We start from the raw sequence: 26,681 nt of genomic DNA, 5'->3' as shown, positions 1-26,681 counted from the left end.
AAGAATCGGGTGTTTTTCAATTAACCTTCAAGACAAAATGTTAGAAAAAGTATATTTAAACAATGAAGGTACATACTTTTGCACTATTTTTATCCAGGAATTTCTTTTCTAATAATATGTGACTTTTTATCTAAGGCATATTTAAAGGGAAAGATAAATTATTTTAAAAGAAAAGGACATTAACTAACAAGATAGATATTCTTGTGTAGAAACGAGCCTGCAATTGAGGGATTTAAGTTAGGGTTTTTTTTTTCAAATACACTTAATTTATTGGAATTGCAAAAATTGGATAAATATTTAATCTTCAGGAAAATAGGAGAATAGAATGCTCAAAATCAGATCACACTAGTCAAAAGTGTCTCCAGATCACATCCTTTTACCCACTCCCCAGAAAAAAATTATTTGCTAGGATGCAGAGGTGACCTCGGTCCTAAAGCACGAATTATTTCTTTCATCCCGTTCTTTCTTTTCCAAACTATCTCTTGACTACTAGGACGTGGCCGGCGCCGTTATTGATGGTTAAAGAGAGAGCATCAGTTTTGGGCATTGTGAATGTGCTGTCAGTCCCAGACACCATTCATTTGACCATTGAACAAAACTGGTGGCCTCGGTCAATCACGGAGTAGCAACCATTGGCGATGTGGAATTCGTTCTACCGAGCCACGCCTGCGATCATGGGACTCGAAATGCATTTGATTCAATGTCATTTTACTACCAATAAAGAGTTTTTAAGAAGTATACTGAGGAAATTCAACGGAATTGTTCAATAGTAATTTATTAATAAAAATATAATGAAGCATTTCGGGTTCAATGTTTAAAGGTGGATGTGAGTAGTCAATCAAGCTAAGCTAAGCTATAAAAGTTATAATTTATAACTAATACTATCAATCATGCAGTGCTGTCGTCGTCGTCGAATGCTGCGTGGTTTTGACAAAAATCAGGGCACCGCTATGAAAAAAATCAAGAGTTTTCAGGACACCACTAGATTGATGAAAATAACATGCAGCTCTGCTTAAATTGCAAATTTAAAGGCGACATACAGGTAGTGGAGAACTATGCAACTAAAGCGAGTGGAACCTTCTAAAAACACCACTATATCATCTGAGTCAAAGATTATCATCTTTTAAACTATTTCATAATTGATTTGTTTGATGTCCTCATCATAATTTATTATAATTTGGATATTTTTATGAAAATCAGGACGAATAAGGACATTTAACAGACCTTTTTTCAAAAATCAGGACAATTCAAGCGATTTTGAAGATAAGGACGGTCTCTCGAAAATCAGGACAAATCCTGAAACATCAGGACACCTGGCACCTCTGTTCAACCGTCCGTCGGAAGCTGATGATGTCGTCGATTTCGCCAGAATCGTTGTTGGGTTTGGATGGTTTCGGGTCTGTGCTCCTATTAGCATCGGTTTTTGAAAAAGCACGAGGGGCGACCGATCCGAAACAGGGGGGGGAGGCGGGGGAGGGGGACGCCGGATGTCTGTTCCAACCTGGAGGTTGAGGAAAACGGTGAGGTTCGTGTTGAATCCGATTGAACGGCGACGACTCATCGGTGAACAGAAATTTGTAGCGGTTAAAACTTCATTCTGACTTGATGTCGATGGTGAGAGCAAAATGGCAAAATTTTACCTGCTGTCCGAATACGCGGCTTCAAGCTTATCACATTATTCGAATTTCTTCCGGAGTTCTTTCGCCAATGTTCAAATTCAAATTACAATGGCCGTTCATATCACGGGCTGTAGACAGCAGTTGCTCTCGCCTCGCGCATTTTTTGCCTCGTCTTAATTTCGTTCGCCTTTTCGCCTCTTCTATTTCCATTCTCCTTTTCGCCCCTTCTGCTGGGTAGATTGCTAAGATAAATCGAATCATCCGGAAAATTCTCCTGAAGATGGGGCTGACGCCTCTCTCTGGTTCCAGCCTGACGACCTCCACTTCGCTCTTCGGTCCTTAGACCTTCCATGGCACCGTGGTACCGCGCTCGGATGTCCTCCGGAGGTCCCTGGTACATGGACCACAACCTGGTTCCTGACTTAACGATGTTCCATGTTACCGATCCGTCAATGTCCCATAGCTTCTGGTGCGATGACCTTCCAGTGACTCTGACTGCGTCGTGGCTTCAATCCAAAATCTTCCATGGCACAGGCACGACGACCTCGCTCTGGCTCCCGGCTCATCGACCCTCCAATCGATTCAGGTCCGCACACAATTGTAACCATTAGGCTGGAACAAATATCAATTTCTTCTTTTGTCACCCCCCCCCCCCCCCCCTTCGAAATTTCCAAAAACCCGAAGGGGGAAATAAATAAAGTTTGAAGTAATTTATGTACATTCCAATAAAATATTCCAATATCTAAAAGTTTACAAGACTAAAAATTAAATTTAAGAAGATGGGAGTTATTTCACCTTTTGTTTTCTTGATTTCATTGATTTATTCGATATAAAATTACTTGATCTATAGGTTTTGTGCAACAATATAATCTGAAATTTTGTTGCATATAAGCTTCCGTGCAATTTATTCCAATTTATTTGTTTTTCGCATTATTTTTTATTGTCCCCCCCCTCGCGATGTCCCAACAAAAGAGAGTGACAAAAGAAGGATTTGAAATTTGTTCCGGCCTTATTGATTCTTCGAAACTGCTCAGACGAGCAAGAATCCACTCTCTCAAGCCTCAGGGTTGGCAACACTCGAAATTCGGAGTTAAGGAAACACCTTTATACGCTTAGTCAAACTCCCACTTTATCATTCCCCGAAACACGGTTTGTGGAACGCTCTTCTCTCTCCCAAAAGTTGATGGTTGTGCTACATTAGGTTGACGTTGTGTCAGCCGAATGTGGGCTGAACAGAGGAATAGACGGCGTTAGCAGCAGGTTAGGTTTTCCTAACTAGGAATTCGGGTTGCTGTAGGGACATGATGGGAGAAGAAATATTTGCCATGTTAGTGTGTTGCCTGGTATGGGGTTCAAAACAGATGCTACCTGGTACTTCGGTTGTTTTGTCAGTCGAACTAAAGCAAGGCTATGATCGGTTCAAGATCACCATTCAAAGTGAAGCCGTTTCTAGGCAAGATCTCTGACACCAGGCTAGTTTGTCTTTCCGTTCTTCCTCCATTCCCCTATTGACGCGTTACTGGGGCGCTGACGATGCGCACGACTACTAGCGCCATCTCTTGCCATATTTTGATGAGTTAACCTAAGTGTTTTGGGTATCTGTCTGCTTGGGAAATTTAGGACTCATTAAGGCACTTCCTTGACACGCGTAAGACCTACCAGTTAACTCCTGGCCCGACTCTTATCTCAGATTACACCTTTCAAGGTTCTCGGCTTGTAGACCTGGCTTCGGCTTGTTAACTTTCCGTTGACTGGATGACTGTCCAATGTTTATTCCGCTTCTCCCTTCTCACTAGTGCTGGGCCAAAAACCTGTTGAAGCATCACTTTGAGCAGTGGAAGGAGAGGCCTTTATCGCCACTTTGTGGTTGAATTTGGAATACTTTATTCAACTTACTTAGGGCATCCGCAGCAATCGCGAGCAAAGTGAAAATGCTCGCGAGTTTAATCACTTCTATACCGCACCGGGGGTTAGTATCAAGGTGAGCAAAATAGGGCCGTTGCCGTCGGGACCGACAAAATCACCAAATTTGCTCACTAGAAAGGGGCGAGAGCAAACATGCACTGAAAAAATTCTACCGTTTTAAGCAGAATTAAACATACGACGTTGTTTACTCGATTCTGAATCAATGCGAAGTGGCCAGCAATATGGCTCGGTATGACGGAAGCGAACCACTTTGACATACATACACGAGCCGAAGGCTTCAACGGAGTTGTTAAAAATCGCATCTTGGGCAGAAACTTTTTTTTATTGCACAAAAACTAATTCCATGAAATATTTCCGAAAAGCCCTTCAAGTCCGACGATTGCTTGCTGAAGATTTAATGGAGTAATAATAATCGAGACCAGTGCGCTGTGTAGGATTTTTGTATCCAACCGGCCAATATGGGTGGCATTCCAGTACTGTCCCTACCGATTCGGCTTTCGAAACGAGGTCTCTCAATAAGTTTGCAACTAATGGGACCCAGTTTTTCGGAGCAGCAACTATTTCAGTCAGCACTTTGGATAGAAAAAAGTTGGTGGTTTTTTTTAGAAAAGTATGATTTTAATAGAAATATAATAAATATAAATAAAGTTGAATTTTAGTTGAACTGTTTAGTTTGCAGAATTTTGTTTTTCGGGTCCATGTGTTAGGAAATATAAGTGCCCGGCGCTTTGAAAGCAAAATTGAGCTTAATTTGAAAATACATTCTTATCTGAACTTATTTTATTCAATCAAGTCGTCCTACAATTCAATAAGTTTTTAATCACAATCCAGCAAACGGGTGACACGGAATTTGAAACACCGTAAGGGAAACTCAACGCTTTGCCGAAAGGATCAAAGTTGAATCGGTCGCCGAAAACAACCACCACCGGTTGAAAGCGGTGTCCTATAGATATGATGACGAGGCCAAGCGAAGCAAACATCCTGCTAACTGCTAAGAAGTTCTTGCTGCATCCGTCATCGGACCCGATTGCTGGTCGTCTAAGCTGCTTGGCCTTAAGGCATTTGCTGCTGCTGTACGGCATGTTCAACCAGGATGTAGACTTTGACGTCACGTTACGGATAGCAGCTAATCCGTCGAATAACTGCCAACAATCCCCAGGCCCTTTTAAGCCCAACATTAATCGAAATTTTAGCAAAAAAAACTGACGACTCCGAAAATTTACTCGGTCCGTATTAATTTAAGATTAAGATTTTCTTCAAAAGTTTTCTCAGTGCAATGCTAAATTTGAAAATATAATTATGCTACCGCCCGGTGCGCGAAAGAGTGTGTATCCTAAAACCGGTCCGCTGAAATGAGCAAAACCGGGCCGCGTATACTCACTTATTGGTGCGTTTGCTCTTAGCGCTATTTTGATACAAAAACCATCTTTAGGGTCAAACTGTTTACTTATTATGTTTATTCTACGTGTGTTGGTATTCATCTCATCGATTGCTACGATGAGACGAAGCTCAACAAAATTTCCAAGCGAATGCTGGAACAGCCATCTTTGGAGTAGTGTACGTTTTCATCTCATTTTAGGCATAGAGTTAGCACCAAAGCATAATACAAATTTTACCCCTGATGGTTCGATTTTTTTTATTTCGGTGCTTCTGGCTTGACTGGTAGGGGGAAGTGTTCCTAAATGCGCATGTTGGGTAATATGCGCATACAGCCGATTGACGATATGGCTGGAGATTTATCATATCTAATCAGTGCAGTTTGAGGGTAGTACGCTTTTAACACATGGCATGAAAAAATTAAATTGTTATATAAAGTAAAAAAAATTTAAAAATTCAAACAAGGTTTTTGTCAGTTTTGTTATAATATATTGAACTTTAATTATCATGCGTACAGATTCTGTGAACAGAAATTATGTTGGTTTTTCTTTCTTATTCATCTGGAAATAGGAAATTCAACAAATTGAAGCTTTTGGCAAAGTTGTAAATGATAAGATATAGGAATAAGAGACAGGTTCTGAATGCCCATATCAAGGCAGGTTAAATGCGTATATTAAGAAAAATAGATTAATCTTATAAATTTTTTACTTTATATCATTTAAACATAAAATCTACGTTCAAATCACGATCTTACAGCGAAAAAAGAAGAACTACATACTGATCCGATAAAAATACGATATGAACAAAATATTACCATAAAATTTGGCCATATGGCATACCTAACTATGTTTCATGCAAAAGAACTAGTGATGTAAAAAATTTCACCAAAATTTCAGCCTTGACGTATGCTTAACATCTGTTTCTACCATTTAGCCCGCCAGTTTCAGAAATCGGCTATTTTGACTTCTTTTATTATAAAATTATTTTCACAAAAACTGTAAGAGGTTTTCACAGAAAAATTGCTCTAGTGTATATAAAACAGATGCCCGCTCATGTGTATATCGTTTTCAGACTCCTATCTATTGGAATATGGGAGAAAATTAGTGCTTTCCTTAATATGCGCATATAGCCCGCCTCTCCTCTACGTCTAATAATAAAACAGTTCCATTTTCGTAGCTAGTGTTGTTTTTTTTCTGAATATTCATCATTTCCGGACGAATAATCGGAAATAATAAAAACGACGCCCAAAATTTTTCCTACGAAAATCCTAGTCCAGGACAACTGTGCACCTACTGGTATGAAGAAGCTACACAGGTTTACGGAACAGTCGAACAAAGCTAAACAGAATGAAAAACAGCACCCAGGTCGCTAGGAAACCAGCCCAAACACACGGAACCTTAGTAGGTGGTGGGTAGCCGTGTTTTGGTTGATTTCTTGCCCACGGTGTATGTAGGTCCGGGATGTGCTGCAGTCGAAATTCAAAACAGTAGGACACCTCGATGCAGGTGCCCGGAAGAAGAGGGTGGCTCCTCGTTCGTCGCCATCCCCTTTCGTTGGAACAACAGTGAGAAGCAGCCGCATTTATTAAAAATAATAACATGCATTATAAGTTAAATAAAAGAACCATCTAGCTGGGGGGACGTCACCGGCAGGACGTCCCCCGGAAGGTCGTTAGTCTGTTCCATGTATAAGGGCGGGCGCCCAGTGTATTAGTAGGATACCTCCAGCAAGGCAAGTCGCCCGATGGCTTTTGTTCGGCTTCCGCTAACTTGAACGGACCTACATACAGAGGCACTTCGTTGAAATTCCGCGCCGCGAGGTAAGGTTTCGATATCGGACCGTGACGCGCGGGGTAAAATTCAAAAGACAAGTCGCATGATTTCTTGGGAAAAACGGCGTTTTCCTTCTACAGTACTTTATTATCATCGTAGGGCAACTGTTCACTGCTTTTGCCTCGTTCCGGTAAATAGTTGGGATTTGGGGTTTCCTCGCAAGTAGACAGTGGCCAGGAATTGGCTGTTTACTCACACCACGAGGGTTTCAGTAGAGTAGCGGACGGCATCGAAGGAGGATCGCGGATCGAATTGAAAAAAAAATCCATCAAACTGGGGAACTGCATCGAAAGTGTAACCGTGATCCAGTCCAAGTTCGGCAAGTGAGTGATTAGTTTGATAATAAAAATTTGTTCACGCCTCTCGGCTGCTAAGTAGGCGTTGTCGCGTAAATCGTGTTTGCGTGTCCGGTTGCGTGTTTTACCGACTTACTTTCTTCACTTCATCATAGGCACTGGCTGCTTTGATTAATTGCCATTTAGTGCGCAATCGGAAGTGTTGATTAAATTAGGAAGTTCCGATTTTCCCGATTAATCCTATTAAAAGAATTATTCCTCCCAGACACGGCTCGATGACCCCGGTCCTGTACTATTTGCCACCCTCGCCGCCCTGCCGTTCGGTGCTGCTCCTGGCCCGAATGATTGGAGTCGAGCTGGACCTGAAGGTGCTGAACGTGATGGAGGGCGAACAGCTGCGGCAGGATTTTATCGAGCTCAATCCGCAGCATACGGTACCGACGCTCGACGACCACGGGCTGGTACTGTGGGAAAGGTAGGTAATTGGAGCTTGCGATAACTTGATAGCACAATTGGACAGTTGAAAACAACAGAATTGATTATCACTTCCTCATTATTTCGAACTTCTTATATCATTTGTATGAAAATGGAACTTTGTTGTGAAACTTTGTAGGATGATTGAAATTGTACACGGAAAATAAAAGAAAAGTAAAATTACCGAGAAGCAGAGGTGATATTTTTCCACTTATCTTTCTTGGAATTATTATTCACCTAGCAAACATGTGAATTTAACCTTTTTTTCACTCACCAAGCAAAAAATTTTACCTTTTCATTTACTCACCTAGCAAAAAGGTGAATTTAGCCTTTTTACATTCGCCTAGCAAAGCGGTGAATTTGACTTTTTTTTTTGAATCAACTAGCAAAAAGGAGAATATAACCTTTTTTATCACTCACCAAGCAAAAGAACGAATTTTACCTTTTTTTTTCTCTCACTTCACAAAAAGGTGAATTTAACCTTTTTTTCATTCACCTAGCAAATCAACGAGTTTTTCTTTACTTTTAACTTACCTAGCAAAATGGTGAATTTTACCTTCTTTCTTTCACTTAGCAAAAAATAAAATATTAGCTTTTTGGGATTAACTGACCACAAAGATACATTATATCGGTTTCTTATCTCCATTACTAAAAAGGTTCTGTTCTTGCTTGTCACCAAATAATAAAAAAAGGACAAATACACAAAAGATTTGTTTTTAGAAATTGTAGACGGGAAATAAAAAAGGTAAAATTCATCGAGAAACAGTGGTATTTTTTTCACTCATCTTTCTTAGTAATTTCAGGTTTTTTTTTATTTATTTAGCAGAAAGGTGAATTTTTCTTTTTTTTTTCACCCACCCAACAAAACGGTCACCTAGCAAAAAGGTATATTTTATCTTTTTGGGATTCACTGACCAAAAAGGTACATTATAGAGGTTTCTTATTTCCCTGACTGAAAAGGTTCTGTTCTGGCTTGTCATCAAATAATAAAAAAAAAAGTTTATTTGAAATTTGATTTTTGAAATTGTAGGGGAGATAAGGGCATAATGACCACCTTAAGGAAAACGCTTATTTAACCACAGAGAACAGCTATAATATGTGAATTACATCATTGTTTCGTGTTTAGACACTCAAATAGTCTATTGCCTAATTGGCTGACACTTGAAAAAGTAGATAAAAACGTTTAAAAATGCATTTTAAAATGTTTTGCCGAAAGCTGAAAACCAGTCACTGTAGGGGCATAATGAGAACCCCCTGGGGCAGTATCAGCACCAAATAGGGCACGTTGAGCGTTTTCTGCCGGGGAATCTAGCAGCGAATTCGACTCGATGAAGTCAACTCAATAATAGAGCTACAGCTTGACTTGTTTTATCTGACGATTTGGCCTATTGGTAAGGTGTCGGAGAGGTAACCAGTAGACTCGAGTTCGATTCCTGGTTAAGGTGGTTTTTTTTCATTTACCATTTTATTTTATTTTTGGAAGCCTTAAATTCTACTCAAAATCTTCTGAGTAATTTCTGGGTTTTGATCAAATTTGCCCGAACATTGCCCGGATTTTTGGCCGACAACTGCCCGGATTTTGCCAGATCTTCAGATAAAATAGCCCTGATTTGTCCGGCCCAATTACGTGCTAAAATAATCCCAGCATCCTTAGGTTAGCACATTCATTCTCTTCTCCATTTGACTCATCCTGCCAGCTGGGCGATAATATGAATTGTCTGCGGATGTTCCGGAATGATGTAAAAAACACTTCAAAGCCAATCTGGAATAGAAGCAAGGATTATGAGAACTTGCACAACTGAATGTGATTCAAGCTACATTGACCGTTCTGTTTCGATTTTCACATTTTGAGCACGAATGCAAAACTTGTTCCTCAATGAAATAACAACTCAACCTCAGTTAACGATTTCAGAAGATACATAGTTACCTTTTTTCTAGGAGAATTTTACAGATTTTTTTAGCTTAATTCAGGTAAATTTCACCTCGCTAGAAAGTAAGTTTAACCTCAAAGAGGTAGAAAAAACCTTTTTTAAATTTAACTTTTTCTCGGTGAAATGTACCCTTTGAAATTTGCTCAATTCTACGAAGTAAACTTTACTTTTTTAGGATTTACCTTTTTTCTAGGTCAATTTTTTCTCAGCTTGATTGAGGTAAACTCTACCATAGAGAACACTGTACCTCGTTGTGAGGTGAGTTCACCTGGACGAGGTAAAAGATACTATATTGGATTTCCCGAACATTCGCCTTTTGATCTCGGTTGATTTTAAGTTTTTATTATTTTCCGTGTATGAAGTGTAGTTCATGCGCTGCACATATACTAAGCAAGGCTTTCTGAGCTTTTGCGAAAAAAAATCTGATTTTCTGTGATTTAGCCCAGAATTTCTGTGATGGTTTTTTGTGTTGGAAATAGCATTAATTTCATTAAAAAGTCATGAAAAATTATTTTTTTTACAAAAATCAATGAAAATCATCAAATCATCATCCAAAATTTATGTTGTCAAAAAATATACTTTGAGAAAAATGTACAGTTGCGTTCAAAAAAGAATGAAATCGCGTGAAGCTGCGCACCTACTACCAACTTTGACAAGCTGCCATTTCTCTCTCGGTTTATATTTTTTCACGAAAATTTCACACAATCTAGTTCAACTATCCAACTAACTCTCCACAAAATTTGAAGTCTTTACAATGACGAGAAACAAAGATACAGCTTTTCCCGTAAAAAAGGGAAATTTGGAATTGCTTCACTAAACTTGCTGTATCTTTGACAATTTTCATCGAAAAATCTTGAAATTTGGTCCAAAGATGTAAAAATGTTTGATCTAATACTAGGCCAAGTTTCGTCAAAATCGATGAACGTTATCAAAAATGGTGCCGGATTTAAAATGAGGTTCCTTATCGCCTAGCAGATGATTTCATTCTTTTTTGGACGGATGTTTGTATGGAAAACATCGTAATCTATGTATTCTTGGTTTTTTCTTCCACAAAACCAACATTTATTACAAAGAATGTTGTAAATTGATAGGAACTTCATCCTTTCTCTGTTTAGAAATAGAAATTGTTCCAACAGAGCTGGTATTGAAACAAAAGAGCGAATAGAAATTCGCTTTAATTCTGGATCAAATTTGTTTATCGGTATAATTAGCAGGTCATTTCTAAAACTCTGATTTTCTTATTTTGAACCCTGCTGAAACATTTTCTCTTTCGAAACAAAGAATAAATGAAGTTTTTTTTTGTAATTTCAACATTCTTTTAGTTTTGTGGAAAAAAAACCAAGAATACATGGATTACGATGTTTTCCATACAAACATCCGTCCAAAAAAGAATGAAATCACATGCTGGGCGATAATGAACGTCATTTTAAATCCGGCACCATTTTTGAACACGTCCATTGATTTTGACGAAACTTGGCCTGGTATTAGATCAAACATTTTTACACCATTGGACCAAATTTCAAGATTTTTCGATGAAAATTGCCAAAGATACAGCAAGTTTCGTGAAGCAACTCCAAATTTCTCTTTTTTACGAGAAAAGCTGTATCTTTTTTTCCAGTCATTGTAAAGACTTCAAATTTGTGGAGAGTTAGTTGGATAGTTGAACTAGATTGTGTGAAATTTTCGTTAAAAAATATAATCCGAGAGAGAAATGGCAGCGTGTCAAAGTTGGAAGTGGGTGCGCAGCTTCACGCGATTTCATTCTTTTTTGAACGCAACTGTATTTACATTATTTTTAAAAATCTGTGAAATCTGTGAATATTTCCAAAATTCTGTGTTTTGTGACACAGATTCTGAGATATAAATTTTCTCAAAATTTTGTGAAATTATAGATTTTTCTGTGATTTCGGCAACCTTGATACTAAGGTGGCCACGTCTTGTTGATTGGCCTATAAACCTGACTTGTGAAAAATTTCAGCTTATTCGGACCTTATTTCGGTTTTTCTCAAAAGGTCAGAATGACGTCTAATTTTCTACCCGAGTGTTTTTAAGAGCCCAGGATGATTTTCAAAAACCTTGAATTTTATGGAAGGGGAGGGGGGGGGGGGGGGGGGAATCTCTCGTACAAAATAAACTAAAAATAGGACACAACGCAAACAGTATTCAGGAAATATTTCTAGACATAGGTTTACAAGCATGAATTGACATAAGAAGCTTTTGATACGGGTGGCCTCTATACAAAATTCAAAGAAATAACGACAGAACTCATACAGTTTTATATGATAATTTTGGAATAAACAAAAATATAATCCGAGAGAGAAATGGCAGCTTGTCAAAGTTGGAAGTGGGTGCGCAGCTTCACGCGATTTCATTCTTTTTTGAACGCAACTGTATTTACATTATTTTTAAAAATCTGTGAAATCTGTGAATATTTCCAAAATTCTGTGTTTTGTGACACAGATTCTGAGATATAAATTTTCTCAAAATTTTGTGAAATTATAGATTTTTCTGTGATTTCGGCAACCTTGATACTAAGGTGGCCACGTCTTGTTGATTGGCCTATAAACCTGACTTGTGAAAAATTTCAGCTTATTCGGACCTTATTTCGGTTTTTCTCAAAAGGTCAGAATGACGTCTAATTTTCTACCCGAGTGTTTTTAAGAGCCCAGGATGATTTTCAAAAACCTTGAATTTTATGGAAGGGGAGGGGGGGGGGGAATCTCTCGTACAAAATAAACTAAAAATAGGACACAACGCAAACAGTATTCAGGAAATATTTCTAGACATAGGTTTACAAGCATGAATTGACATAAGAAGCTTTTGATACGGGTGGCCTCTATACAAAATTCAAAGAAATAACGACAGAACTCATACAGTTTTATATGATAATTTTGGAATAAACAAAATTTGATGGCTGTTTCGTACCAAATAGACAAAATTTATAAATTTAAAAAAAATCAAAAATAAAAAAAAATGAATGAAATTTTTGTCCCTTTTGTTATTTTTGTTATTTTACTAGTTTTTTTCATTTTTTGTTATTCCTGTTTTTTTTTTTTCATTTTTGGAAGTAGTGAGCCATGACTTTTGGGCGACGAACGTGTTTTTGTTTTCGTCGATGAAAACTTTAAATTAAATTAAAGTTTAACTAAAGTTTAGAACTAAACAGTGGAAAAATGTTTGAATTAGTGACCGGTGGAAGTTCCCGGAGTGGTTTGTGCTTTGTTTAAGAATGCTGAAACCTGGTTGAGGAAGTGCAGTAAGGGCAGCCGATACGTACTTGAGGAAATGGTTCCTTGTCAAAAACAACGGCAAATTATTTGGTGAGATGCAACCTTTTCCACTATTTTAAACGTTTATATAGTATAACTTCCTTATTAAACAATGAAATGGGATTAGATTAGAAATTTTCAAACAATCTTATACTGATAGATCACTTGTTTCAGAATCTTATGCGATATTTACCACATGGTTGGCCTGGCAGTAATTATCTCTGAAATTCTATTTTCTAAGTTATAGAGATATCGATGAAATGAAAAATGAAGGAAGCAAGAAGAAGAAGAAGATTTTTGTCATTTTTGTTGTTGTTATTTTTTTTCCATTTTTCCATTTTTGTCATTTTTGTCATTTTTGTCATTTTTGTCATTTTTGTCATTTTTGTCATTTTTGTCATTTTTGTCATTTTTGTCATTTTTGTCATTTTTGTCATTTTTGTCATTTCTGTCATTTTTGTCATTTCTGTCATTTTTGTCATTTTTGTCATTTTTGTCATTTTTGTCATTTTTGTCATTTTTGTCATTTTTGTCATTTTTGTCATTTTTGTCATTTTTGTCATTTTTGTCATTTTTGTCATTTTTGTCATTTTTGTCACTTTTGTCATTTTTGTCATTTTTGTCATTTTTGTCATTTTTGTCATTTTTGTCATTTTTGTCATTTTTGTCATTTTTGTCATTTTTGTCATTTTTGTCATTTTTGTCATTTTTGTCATTTTTGTCATTTTTGTCATTTTTGTCATTTTTGTCATTTTTGTCATTTTTGTCATTTTTGTCATTTTTGTCATTTTTGTCATTTTTGTCATTTTTGTCATTTTTGTCATTTTTGTCATTTTTGTCATTTTTGTCATTTTTGTCATTTTCAGTGTTTAATATTTTTAAATATTTATTCTATTTCCGATCTTCAATTCGTTTTTGTAGTTTAGAACTGAACCTTTCTAATCATCTTCTTTTGCTTTACTTACATAGTACAATTTCTATTATTCAGTCAGGATGGGAGGAAGGGTTCTTGGCTGCACTCGTGTTTTTGTTTATATACCTGCAGTTTTTCTCGTTTTCCACGTCGCTTTTGCCTCTATGAATATGATAGGTATCATCGTGGAACATGTTTTCAGTCGTCAGGACAATCAATAGCAACGTTACGGTCATTGATGACGAAAGTTTAGTAGCTTAGTTTATACTGTTCGGCCAAGCTTCAGGTGTATGAATTAAATTTTTAAAGTTTGGACTATTCGAATGACTTAGAAACTGATTATCCATTCGGACTGACATTGCTTCTTCACCTAGACTGACCATTAACCGCACGCTAGAGCGTGTAGAGAAATTCCAGGATATGGAGAATGTCCTGCATACCCTAGGAAACAGCTGACGAATTTCTCACCGTTTTGAATCCGAGAATGAATCCCCTTCATTTTGAAAGGAACTCGAAGGCAAGACTGGGGAAAATAAATGATTAAAAAAAAACACTACCAACTGCCTTTTCTTGAATGATAGTTGATGATAGTAGTTTTCTATTTATAACCGGAAGGACGTTATTGTCCTTCAAGGTATTCAGTTCTGGCCACGTAAGCAAGGATGAATCTGCGGTTTTCCATTCATATCGGTTTTCAGCGAAGGTGGGATGCCGAAGGCAAGCAACTTGTTACGTTACGTAGATAACAATAGAAATGTTTATGTGAGAGAAAATTTCAAAATAGCGTGACTTGTGTTCATTCTTAAATGGGTGTTCTCCATTTACAATTAGAATTATGCAATTAGAAAAATGACCTTTCTTGATGTGAGTAGTAATCAACTAATATGATAATCTAATACCTGTCTTTTGTGTTTTTGCTGATTGAATTGCTTGAAAATGTTAATTGGTGATTTGTCTATGATCAATTCAACCCCTAGAAGATTTTGCGGAACTAAGAATATGTTGATCTTTCTTATCCACTAGCTAATTAAAAATTTAGCGAGAAAATTAAATGTCTTACCAAAAATTAGCGGACTAGTCAGCGATTAGCGGAGTAGCGGTTTTGTTCCAGATTCTGATTCGCTTAGCGATCGCTAATCCTCACTGAGATAGCCATTTAATCGGAGCCACTTATAATTTAGTTAGCGATAACAAACTCTCACATAAAAAAGTGTCGAAAGTTTCATTGCCGATTGTCACTTCTCCATTAATCCTTTGTATTTTTATTGCAAGTTTTTCAATCTTAAATAACACTTAAACTCTCTTTTCAGTCGCGTTATTCTATCTTACCTAGTATCGGCTTACGGTAAAGACGAAAACCTTTACCCAAAAGATTTCCGTTCCCGAGCGATCGTAGACCAGCGGCTCCATTTCGATCTGGGGACTCTCTACCAGAGGGTTTATGAGTACTTTGTAAGTGTCCATTTCTGGCATCACTCAGGTCACAATCTTAATCCCGTTTTTTTCTTAAAGTTCCCCACCATCCAGATGGGTGCCCACCTGGACCAAACGAAGAAAGCCAAACTGGCCGAAGCCATCGGATGGTTCGAGGCCATGCTCAAACAGTACACGTGGGCGGCGGCCAATCACTTCACGATCGCAGACATTGCCCTGTGCGTGACCGTGTCCCAGATCGAGGCCTTTGGCTTCGAAATGCAACCCTACCCGAAGGTGCGAGCCTGGCTGCTCCGGTGCAAGGAAGAGCTGGAACCGTACGGCTATCAGGTAATGTGATTGATGGATTCCGGGAGTTCGTGGGAAGATTGGGTAACACCGTCTTTTTTCCCCCTGCAGGACATCAACCAAACGGGAGCCGAAACGTTGGCCGGATTGTTTCGATCAAAACTGAAACAGTAAAATACTCTAGGATTAACAAGCAAATGACCAAATATCGATATTGTTTCAAACATTACTACAACAGCAAAAATAGAGTAAATTTATTTTTAGTGTAGTTTTAGTGCAAATTTGAGTTGTATTGTTCGGTTATTAAGAGATGCATTAAAATTCAATGACCAACTCACCAAGGCAAGAATAAGAATTTATTAATGTTGGCGATTTTGATACGATGCACGATTCTAAATTTTTAAATTCATTTTTTTCTGATATTGCTTCTTATTTTATGAAAAATGAGAAAATAGTTCATAAAAGTACTTTACTGTTTGTAGATGTATTAAGAAATTTGTACCTACTGTATAAAAGTTCAAATCAGTGTAGTGACACCTCGCAGAGTAAAAGCAATAAACGTTAAATAAAACAATGTTGAAAATTTTCATTTGTATTGCGTTAATAGAGAAATTGGGGTTTTGAAGCTGAGGAGAATTTCTTCTTTCGGGTCGGGTATGTCTGTCTAGTGACAAAAATGACTTAGGTAATAGCAATGACAAAACTGAAATAAAAAAACTTACAAACATTAAAAAAATAAAGACAACAATGGTCAATATTTTGAAAATAAATTGAGTAAATGAACCACTTTCTGTTACTGAAGGATCTGGCACTAAGCCAACAAGCATTAGGATGTTTTATTATAGTTTTTTTGTGGCATTTTTTTAGCAGTCATGAAAAATGCTTATACATATTCTTGTTTCGACCGTTTTTTTTCGGTAGTTTGAAAACGCTAATAATGCTTTCACTAAAATTCTCTGTTAAAACAACAATAAAACGAAATCTAAGCAGTTTGCTCCAAGCTTTTTTGCATGTTTTATTATATCACTTAGTGCTTGATTTTGAAATCGTCATAAAACTTAGTGACAGTTCTCGATCAAGATGTCAAAACACAGTTAGATTGCACATATTTGAGTTGAAAATCATATTTTTGCACATTTTCCAGAATCACCGGAAGTGGTAAGCATATCTCTACAATATGAGTATTAAGTGAAAGGGCCCAACTAGAAGGAGAAAAAATTTGTTGCTTGACGTCATCATTAATAAAAAATGGTGGCTTCCGCATTTCTTTTAGAAGCTGTAAATGGCTGAAAATCGCATTAAATCCTCAAAATACAAGTATTAGTTGAAATGGCTCAACGAGTAGAAGCAAATTCCGCATTCTGTCGCCATCTTGAAATCAAAGATGGTGGCTTCACCTTAACTTTAAAAGTGCTGTTAATAACAGAAAATCGTACGAAACCTCGAAAATACGGGTATTGGGTGAAGGGGCGAGTAGAAGTCGAATTCTTTTATCTGACGCCATCTTGGTATCCAAGATGACGGCTTTTGCTTGACTCTTAAATGCTGTAAAAGACTGAAAATTGCATAAAACAACCTCAATATATGGTGAAAGAGACGAACGACTCTAAATAGCTAGAATATTTCATACTTATTGTAACAAAATTAAAAAAGATAACAAATAAAAACAATGGTCAGCTTGACATATCTTGTTGAAATCAGATACAGCAAGATAAAACATGATAAAAGTCAAGATAAAGCATTTACAATATAAACGAACTTAAACAAGATAAAACGTCACAGAACTAGATTACAAAACCATATTAAACAAGATGAAACCATAGTTTAAACAGAAATAAACATGATGAGCAAAACAAAAATAAACAAGATGAGGCAAGGTGAATGATGCTGAAACAAGACATGACCTTAAATATGAAGATAAAACAACCCAAAAGAAAACAAACTTAAAATTTAGCAATAAACTAAACAAAGATTGAATACAAAGAACAAGATTTAAAACATAATTAAAGGATTCAGTAAGCGATACTTTTTTTGTGGAGAAATTAATCCAACTGTTTAAGTTAAAATTCAAGGGTATAGATTAGATCAAAATTTATGTACGCGAAAAAAAAATCCATAAGTAAATAATTTCATTGAAAACCATAGCATTGAGAAGTAAACGGAAGCCTCCATATTGGATTGATCTGATTTTTTTCTCTATCATTTTTTAACTATTTTAGTGATGTTTTTTAAAGTTTTTTTTTATTTTTATTTCAAAATTGTTGTTAGTTTTTCGATAATTAAATTAGACTTATTTTATCTGCTTTCATATTGTTTCATCCAATTTATTTTGTTCTTTTTAGTTTTCTCTTATTTCCTCTTGTTTCTTGTTTTTTTATTTTTGGTTAACATCGTGTGTTTTGCTAGTTTTTTGGTTGTTTTGATTTCTATTCTAGTTTTTTTTTTTAATTTTTTTCATTTTGTTCTATTTTTTCACTGTGTTCCTTTTCGTTTTATCTGGTTTTGTCTTGTTTTATTTAGTTTTAAAATATTGTACTCAGTTTTTAATACGGGTTAGTCTTTCTAAATTAAATTTTATTTACATTTTTCGTTTTCGTTTAACCTTTTTCACCTTTTTGCCTTGGTTTGTCCGGTTTTTAATGTTTGATTTTGTTTCTTTTAAATTTGATCTTATTTTACTCTGATATGTGTTGAATATTCTACTGAATCAAAGCAATCGAAAGAGTCCCTTGAATTCAACCACGGAACCGATTGCTTTGATTCAGCACCTGATTCTACCTTATTTTATTCTAGTACCTCTAGTTTTGTCATTTTATTTTTCATATTATTTGAAATGGTCTTATCATGTTGTGTTCCATTTATCATGATGAATCTAGTTCAATCCAGTTTCATTCAAACGCATCTTAATCCTTCTTGTTTTGTCTAGTCTTGTTTTTATTCATTTAGTTTTGTTTTTGCTTCTCATTGGTTAAACCTAGTAAGTTTTTTTTTAATTGATTGTTTATCGTTTATCCCAATTTTATTTAGTTTGGTTTTTTTTCTCGATTATTTTCCTTAATTTTTTTTACATTTCTTCGAATAGTTCATTTAATTTTGATTAGATTTGCGACCATTTACAGCGTTTTAAAGATCAGCAGATGTCACTAGCTCGGGTCCCCTGCCACATTAGATTGAGTCGATTTGGAGTCATTTTTGAATTTCTAAAACCCTGGGGTCTAAAAAGCTTCGTCTTGGCCCAAAACTCATCCATGATTTTTTGCAAATTTTTTTTGTAATGTTTACATGAGTAAATTTGGACTTTTAAGTTTGTATGGCAAACTTGAATACTTTGTACTGAAAAATCAACATAATTTTTGTTTCTTTTGTGGAACCCATCAGCTGAGTCAATTTATAAATTCTCTAAAGGAAATTTTCCGCTGATCAACTTTGTCGAAGGCTGTTACTTCGTATCTTATTAGTCAAAAAAGTTATTAGCTGTTTAATAGGGGTATGTATTTTCGCGTTGATAAACTATAAATTCCATAGACATCACTGCTCGAGCCTGGCGAAGTATCGCATGAAAAGTAGTCATGCAATACCTCGCTAGGCATCCAGCAGTGATGTCAATTGAATTTATTGTTTATCAATGCGAAAAGACATACCCCTGTAAAACAGCTAATAACTGTTTTGATTTATTAGATACGAAGTTACGGTCTTGAACAAAGTTGTTTAACGGAAAATTTGCTTTAGAGAATTTATAAATTGGCACAAAACCCATCAGCTGGCTCGGTTCCACAGAAGAAATAAAAATGATGTTGATTTTTCAGTACAAAATATTCAATTTTCCCATACAAACTTAAAAGTCCAAATTTACTCATGTAAACGTAACTTAAAAATTCTGCAAAAAAATCACGCATGAGTTTTGGGCCAAGACGAAACTTTTTAAACCCCAGGGTTTGAGAAATTCAAAAATTACCCAAATCGACTCAGTCTACTGCCACATAATACCCATATTGTGGGGCTGTCATGCGATTTTTAGCCATTAACAGAATTTGAAAATTCAGTGGAATCCGCCATCTTGGTTTTAAGATGGTGTCAGATAGCGAAACTCGGCTACTTCTAGTTTCGCCCTTTCATCCAATACCAAAAACGTAGGACTTTCATACGATTTCTAGTCATTTATCAAATTTCAAAGTTTAGCGAAAGCCGCCATTTTGGATTTCAAGATGGCGTAAGATAGCGAAATACGACATTTCCTTGTACAGCCGTTTCACATAATACCTTATATTGTGAGAGTTTCATGCGATTTTCAGTCATTAACAGCATTTCAAGGTTCAGCGAAAGCCGCCATCTTGGATTTCAAGATGGCGCTAGACAACAAATTTGGACTTTAACTCATGGTTTCATTCCACCGGTCATTCAAAACCAATCCCTTATTTATTTCATTTAAAAAGTCTGTCCTCATTTACTGTACTAATGATAAACAACTCAGAATTGAGAAACTCATCATACGCGTGTATTTGCTTGGCTTGCAAGAGAAACGTCAAATTTCAGCTTTTTATAAGGCTCACATAAAACTGTTATAAAGGCATTTTTATGACCATAATAGAGCATTGAACTGACTAACGCTATGTTGGTTGCAAAATCGAAGGGCTCAAAATGATGCCGTGTTGGTGGATTCACAATTTCAAGTACCTATTTAAAGCGCATTTATTTTAAGATACATACCATTTCAACATGTACGTCTCGGTGGTGCAGTGGTTAGCGTGGTAAGACGGTAATCGCTGGTCCACTGAGGCATGGGTTCGATTCCCATCTCGGTACTGGGTGTTAAATGTTAATCTTAAGTTGTTCACGTCACTTGTTCAGCCTGTAAAGCCTAAATCGGCTAAGACGGTGTATGTCTTTTTTTTTTTTTATTTCATATACTTTTTACCAAAAATCTTGACTGGCAGTAGAAAAGATGTTCATTATTTGTGTAAAGGAATTTGTTATTTTTTTCCAGATCAAATCTCAAAAATGCAACCCTCATTCATCATCCATCATGGTTGCTGAAAAAAAAAATCGGAGGAGTCACGGAATCGAAAGAAAAAACTAAAATTGATAACATGTTTTATGAAAGCTTTATATAAGCTTGATTTGCCAAAATTTTTACAGTATAATCATTTTTATTGAAGACTAGTTGACCCGGTGTGCTTTGATACCCCTTGCTTGGGAAAATTAGGTGCGTTAAAATTATCATAACTTAAATATACTTCCTTTTAAATTAAATTTCAACATTATTAAAAGCGAACTTCGTTTCATGACGTCTGAGCTTCTAGATTGCTTTGAATCTAAACATAATTTTATAGTATGAAGGTTGAAATAGCCACTCTTATTTAAGAAAAAATACGAGGGATCTACAACAACACTAAGACACTAAACACTAAAACACTAAGACATTGTTTTTGTTAATAATATGTATGTAACATTTATTGAATATAGAATGGCATCGCACGTGTTTTCTTTTCGCTCCAGTGAAAATTATCAATTATTTCTTTATTTAAATAGAAATTTTGTGAAAAACTATTTTAAAATGCATTTAACGCGTAGACAGATGTGTGCACAATGATTGAAAATCGAAAGTTGCTCCTGAAAGCTTGTGTTTTTTTTATTTGAATGCTGTCTAAATTTTGCTTTGAGCGAATGTGTTGAAGCCTGTTTGTGTTCCTGAAGTTAGCTCTTGCTGGGCAAGAAAAATTAATATGTGGATTTAAAAGACAGTTGGGCCTAGAGTTTGTTTTCTGGAGAGGCTAGGTAGGCTGTGCTCGAAAGTGATGTGTTTTTTTTTATGCTGGAAAATTTAATCTATCCGATATTCCCGAATATATAACACAAGGACTGACATCAAAAAAACCTCAATCTTCTTCCCGGAAAATCCTAAAAGCAGCTCGTATCGCTGTACAGAAATTTCAAAGGAGCAAAACTCTTCGTTGTCCTCCTTCCCTTTCCTGTCTGAAACAGCATCTTTACATGTAGATGTGTGTAGTCACCCTATGCTATGCTATGCTGTGCTATGCTATGTTACATTTATTGAATATGAGGCTCTTCTTTCATTAACATGGGAAGCGTCTATCAATACAAAAACCATCCAATTTGGTTAAAATAGGTAAGAATTATTATGAAAACCATTCTTGGACTCGAAAACGGCTCCACACAAAATTTCACGTTAGTCGGTACAGAAGTTACCGAAAATTGTTCGAATTGTGTTAAATTTCTGATAATTTTGTATGGGAGCCTATTTTTTAGGTTTCGGAGGAGTTTGAAAGTGTTTTAGAGTGACCATTCCCTGTCTCGAGAATCGCTACACACAAAATTCCCATTGATCGGTTTAGTAGTTTCCGATAATTTTTCGAATTGTGTCAAATTATTGTTCATTGTGTGAGGGAGCCCCCCTTCTTTGAACTTGGAGGGGTTTTAAAGTATTATAGAAACTTTTCCCGATCTCAAAGATGGCTTCACATCAAATTTAACGTTGATCGGTTCAGTATTTTAGAAAAATTGTCCGAACTGTGTCAAATTTTTGTAAATTTTGTATGGGAACCCCCCATTTTTTTTTATTTGGAGGGGTTTTAAAATATTTTAGAATGCATTCTCAGTCTTGAACGCGGCTACACATCAAATTTCACGTTGATCTGTTCAGTGATATACGAAAATTGTCCGAATTGTGTAAAATTTTTGTTAGTTTGGTATTGAAACCCCTCCTTTTTTATTTTTGAAGAGTTTGAAAGTATTTTGGAAAGCATTCTCAGTTTTGAAAGCGGCTACACACCAAATTTTTCGTTGATCGGTTCAGTAGTTTCCGAATATTTACTGTTTGAATTGAATCATCTTTTTATAAATTTTGTATGGGAGCCCTTCCTTCTTTATGTCGGAGCAGTTTGAAAGTATTTTAGAAACCTTTCCCGACCCCAAAAACTCTTACATACCAAGTTTCACATTGATCGGTTCAGTAGTTTTCGAATGTAGGGAACAGACAGACAGACAAACATAAATTTTTATTATATAGATTTAAAAAAAAAGTCATAATGACGTTTCTAGAACAGGGTCAAATAGCCAGATTTTACCTGAGTTAGAGTTCTGGTGATGTATTGAATGCGCTTTAGCTTTTTATGAAGATATATGCTCTAACATCTTTATGTCACTCGCGACTTTTGGATTGGTAGCTTGGGTAGGGCTAGTAGGAGAAGCTTCTTTATGAAGGTTTTTTTTACCATTTTTTTTTGTAAATTTCAACGGCTAGATAAAAAACGACAGGATTTTATCTTTCGATGAATTTTTCTTTTTTGTTCTTGTAAAAACATGATCACCGGGAAATTGTCTATACTACAATTTATTTCTAATAATCACAAATATTAGAGTCCGCAGAATGTTCTCAAACTATTGAAATTGTGTCCCCTCGGCGGCCTTCCGTTCGGTGACCTCTCTCACGACCTGGTTCAGAGCCTGGAACTTGTCAATGGCATTGCGAACGAATTCGGCGGCCCGCTTGACCCGCTCGGCCGTGACCTGTTCGCCGATAGCCTGGATCACTTCCGAGGCCGTTTCACCCGTTACCAGTTTCGCCGTTCGGAACGTCAGAGTGCAGAACGGGGTGAAAAAGCACAGCAGGCTGGTGAGAATCGTTGCCACGGCAACGGCACTCAGCGATCCGAAGGCCAACGATATCAGCTGACCGAAGACGGTGGCCACTGTTCGGGCTGTGGGAATGACCGATCGAACCGATCCGAACCAGGACGAATGGCTTTCCGGCGTTACTAGAGCGATGGGATTGGCCTGGCGAGTTGGTGCCGGGATGAGGAAGCCATCGAATCCGGAACTCTCGAAGCCGGAAGATCCATAGACGTTACGATTTGGCTGAGAGTAGCTTGGACCAGTATATGATTGGACGTACTGTTGAACCGCATCCTGCGGAAGGAACTGCTGATAGAGAGTGGGATCGTAGGCCGGATTTTCCAGGACAGGTCGCTGCTCCGAAATGGTTAACAGGGGCTTGCTTGGTGGAGTGACCACCGATTGTTGCTGTTGTTGCTTTTGCTGTTGCTGCTGAGTTTGCTGAGCTCGAACTCCCAGAAACAGACACACTAAAACTATTGGGAACACGTGACGATACATTTTTTAAATCCTGCTTGTAAATTTGACGTACACTCTAGGAAGCCTGCCGGAATCAACTGAACCCGAAGAAAAGGCAAAAAGCTCCATTTATAGCCTCTTCCAGAGGTCCTTGTGAAGAAAAGTAAAATTAAAAAAAAAAAAAAAAAACAAACAAACAATCATTTCCCCCTAGTTGGCAGAATCCTGGCGGCAGGACCGAATTCCGAGAATCTTTCAGAGAACACGATTCCTCAATTAAACTTCAAACATTCCCAAACTAGCTAGGATGCAATTTCTCCTTCGCTTTTACGGATCCTTTCTGCTTATCGGTTTTGCCGGATTATGGCACTTGCATCAGCACAGTAAGACCGTTTCGGAGATTGTTGGCAGGTAAAAGGATTTAGGACTATGGTTTTATTCCTGTTCACGTGGTCCTTCTTTGCATGCCAATCCATTTAGTCTCCGAGAAAGAAAGAGATCGAGAAGGACCGAACCGACCGGAGGAATTTGCTTATCTTCTGTTCTACGATTCTACGTAAGTGTCAAGTGCACAGGGAGTGCAATAAAAAAATACTGACTTTTTCGTCCTTTTTTTCGATGCCAGAGGATTAAGATTGATGCAGTTCTAGGACCGGTGATGGAGAAACTACCTGCAGGCGTTTGACTGAAATTTAACAGAGTCTGCGGATTTTGCTTTGAATGATTGATTGATTGACTGGCGGGATGAGTTAGAATTGGAATTTCAATTCAAAATTCAGAATTAATTCAAAAATTGTGTATTTGGACTAAAGAATACCCAAGGGTTTAAGAAATTAAAAAATGACCTCAAATCGACTCAGTCTTATGGTACTGGTCGACCTTATACATTTTTTAGATTGGCCTAAAAAACTGACTTGTGCAAAATATCGAGTCAATCGAACCCTTAAAAATCACCAAAGGGAGTACCGGAGGATATCGGAAAAAACTAAATTTTAATTTTTATGCCAAATGACTTAAAAATGAATGAAACATAAAGTTCTTGTGTTATCTCGAAAAACAAATTTTAGCCAAAACTCGACTTTCTAGGACTTCATCGGTTTTCCGAAAAACGGTCGTTTCGCAGATGTCCCAGAAAGTCGATTTTTGCCAGTTTATGGTAATTTTGAAAAAAAAAAAAAAATAAGAACACAAAATATGCCCAACCATATTTTCCAATAATTTAACGTTTGTCCGGATTGATATCTGAAGTGAAGTGAAATTTCAATCGCTGGAGTAAAATACGATGCTTTAATGTAGGGTCCAATCAGAATTCATACGTACATATGAAAGTGTTCGCTGGATTCTCAAGTAGGCTGTGGTTGAAAAAGGAAGTTGTTGACAGAAGTTTCAAAAAAAATGAAAATTTAAATTCAGTTTGGAAGTTTTGAAGTGTTATGAAGATTACGGTGTTTCAGAAGCATGGAGGTGCCACTTATCCAAAAAAAAATCAAGCTTTGTTAGATTGGATCAGAATTATCCAAGAATCGACCTCAGTTGGCCCGCTATGGAAGATTTGGACCTACTGAAACGAATCCCTGAAAACCTGACGAAAGTTTTTTTCATTGGTGAGTTCGTTTTATGTAATAAGATGCAGCGAGTAAAGTGGAAAATGACTAAATCATGCCAGATCCCTTGAATTGGTTTTAAGTAATTTCGTTCAATTTTTCATGCATTCAAAGATTGAAAATATCTTTAAATTTCATAACCTAACCCTAAATAATCGAAAGAAGCGGTTGGCAAGGAACTCCACGCTTCATCCATCCATCAATTGACAAAATTGACAAAATTGACAAAATTGACAAAATTGACAAAATTGACAAAATTGACAAAATTGACAAAATTGACAAAATTGACAAAATTGACAAAATTGACAAAATTGACAAAATTGACAAAATTGACAAAATTGACAAAATTGACAAAATTGACAAAATTGACAAAATTGACAAAATTGACAAAATTGACAAAACTGACAAAATTGAAAAAATTGACAAAATTGACAAAATTGATAAAATTGACAAAATTGATAAAATTGACAAAATTGACAATATTGACAACATTGACAACATTGACAACATTGACCAAATTGACAAAAATTGACAAAATTGACAAAATTGACAAAATTGACAAAATTGACAAAATTGACAAAATTGACAAAATTGACAAAATTGACAAAATTGACAAAATTGACAAAATTGACAAAATTGACAAAATTGACAAAATTGACAAAATTGACAAAATTGACAAAATTGACAAAATTGACAAAACTGACAAAATTGAAAAAATTGACAAAATTGACAAAATTGATAAAATTGACAAAATTGATAAAATTGACAAAATTGACAATATTGACAACATTGACAACATTGACAACATTGACCAAATTGACAAAAATTGACAAAATTGACAAAATTGACAAAATTGACAAAATTGACAAAATTGACAAAATTGACAAAATTGACAAAATTGACAAAATTGACAAAATTGACAAAATTGACAAAATTGACAAAATTGACAAAATTGACAAAATTGACAAAATTGACAAAATTGACAAAATTGACAAAATTGACAAAATTGACAAAATTGACAAAATTGACAAAATTGACAAAATTGACAAAATTGACAAAATTGACAAAATTGACAAAATTGAAAAAATTGACAAAATTGACAAAATTGACAAAATTGACAAAATTGACAAAATTGACAAAATTGACAAAATTGACAAAATTGACAAAATTGACAAAATTGACAAAATTGACAAAATTGACAAAATTGACAAAATTGACAAAATTGACAAAATTGACAAAATTGACAAAATTGACAAAATAGACAAAATTGACAAAATTGACAAAATTGACAAAACTGACAAAATTGAAAAAATTGACAAAATTGACAAAATTGATAAAATTGACAAAAATGACAAAATTGACAAAATTGACAACATTGACAACATTGACAACATTGACCAAATTGACAAAATTGACAAAATTGACAAAATTGACAAAATTGACAAAATTGACAAAATTGACAAAATTGACAAAATTGACAAAATTGACAAAATTGACAAAATTGACAAAATTGACAAAATTGACAAAATTGACAAAATTGACAAAATTGACAAAATTGACAAAATTGACAAAATTGACAAAATTGACAAAATTGACAAAATTGACAAAATTGACAAAATTGACAAAA

At 36.0% G+C, this 26,681-nt stretch overlaps 2 protein-coding genes across 4 annotated transcripts; one reads left to right on the top strand and one right to left on the bottom strand.

Annotated features, from left to right (window-relative positions):
- Positions 1-6,423: 6,423 nt before the first annotated feature.
- On the top strand, positions 6,424-15,907 carry LOC129739628 (glutathione S-transferase D7). 3 transcript variants are annotated; one of them, XM_055731112.1, is made up of 5 exons: positions 6,424-7,077; positions 7,206-7,525; positions 14,948-15,089; positions 15,150-15,401; positions 15,471-15,907. In XM_055731112.1, exons 2-5 carry the CDS (start codon positions 7,326-7,328, stop codon positions 15,531-15,533), a joined length of 657 nt encoding a protein of 218 aa, XP_055587087.1. In that variant the 5' UTR covers positions 6,424-7,077; positions 7,206-7,325; the 3' UTR covers positions 15,534-15,907. The 3 variants fall into 3 exon arrangements, with proteins under 3 accessions (XP_055587087.1, XP_055587086.1, XP_055587088.1); XM_055731111.1 differs by having other exon boundaries at positions 6,425-7,077; positions 7,316-7,525; XM_055731113.1 differs by lacking the exon at positions 6,424-7,077 and having other exon boundaries at positions 7,119-7,525.
- A 6,787-nt stretch (positions 15,908-22,694) lies between these two features.
- On the bottom strand, positions 22,695-23,566 carry LOC129739718 (E1A-binding protein p400-like). The gene has a single exon (XM_055731223.1). The coding sequence runs from the start codon at positions 23,490-23,492 to the stop codon at positions 22,758-22,760; it is 735 nt and encodes a 244-aa protein (XP_055587198.1). The 5' UTR covers positions 23,493-23,566; the 3' UTR covers positions 22,695-22,757.
- Between the last annotated feature and the right edge of the window lie 3,115 nt (positions 23,567-26,681).

Source organism: Uranotaenia lowii, chromosome 1 (genome assembly GCF_029784155.1).
Source record: "Uranotaenia lowii strain MFRU-FL chromosome 1, ASM2978415v1, whole genome shotgun sequence".
Taxonomy (NCBI): Eukaryota; Metazoa; Arthropoda; class Insecta; order Diptera; family Culicidae; genus Uranotaenia; species Uranotaenia lowii.
The sequence above is the reverse complement of the archived record's forward strand: the minus strand, read 5'-3'. Positions and strand labels throughout refer to the sequence as shown.

What these genes read in the sequence shown, in the direction of transcription:
- LOC129739628 (XM_055731112.1), top strand. Translation starts at nt 7,326, where the DNA reads ATGACCCCGGTCCTGTACTATTTGCCACCCTCGCCGCCCTGCCGTTCG. An exon ending in GGGCTGGTACTGTGGGAAAG is followed by an intron (nt 7,526 to 14,947) that starts GTAGGTAATTGG and finishes CTCTCTTTTCAG; the next exon opens with TCGCGTTATTCTATCTTACC. An exon ending in TGGAACCGTACGGCTATCAG is followed by an intron (nt 15,402 to 15,470) that starts GTAATGTGATTG and finishes TTCCCCCTGCAG; the next exon opens with GACATCAACCAAACGGGAGC.
- LOC129739718 (XM_055731223.1), bottom strand. Translation starts at nt 23,492, where the DNA reads ATGTATCGTCACGTGTTCCCAATAGTTTTAGTGTGTCTGTTTCTGGGA.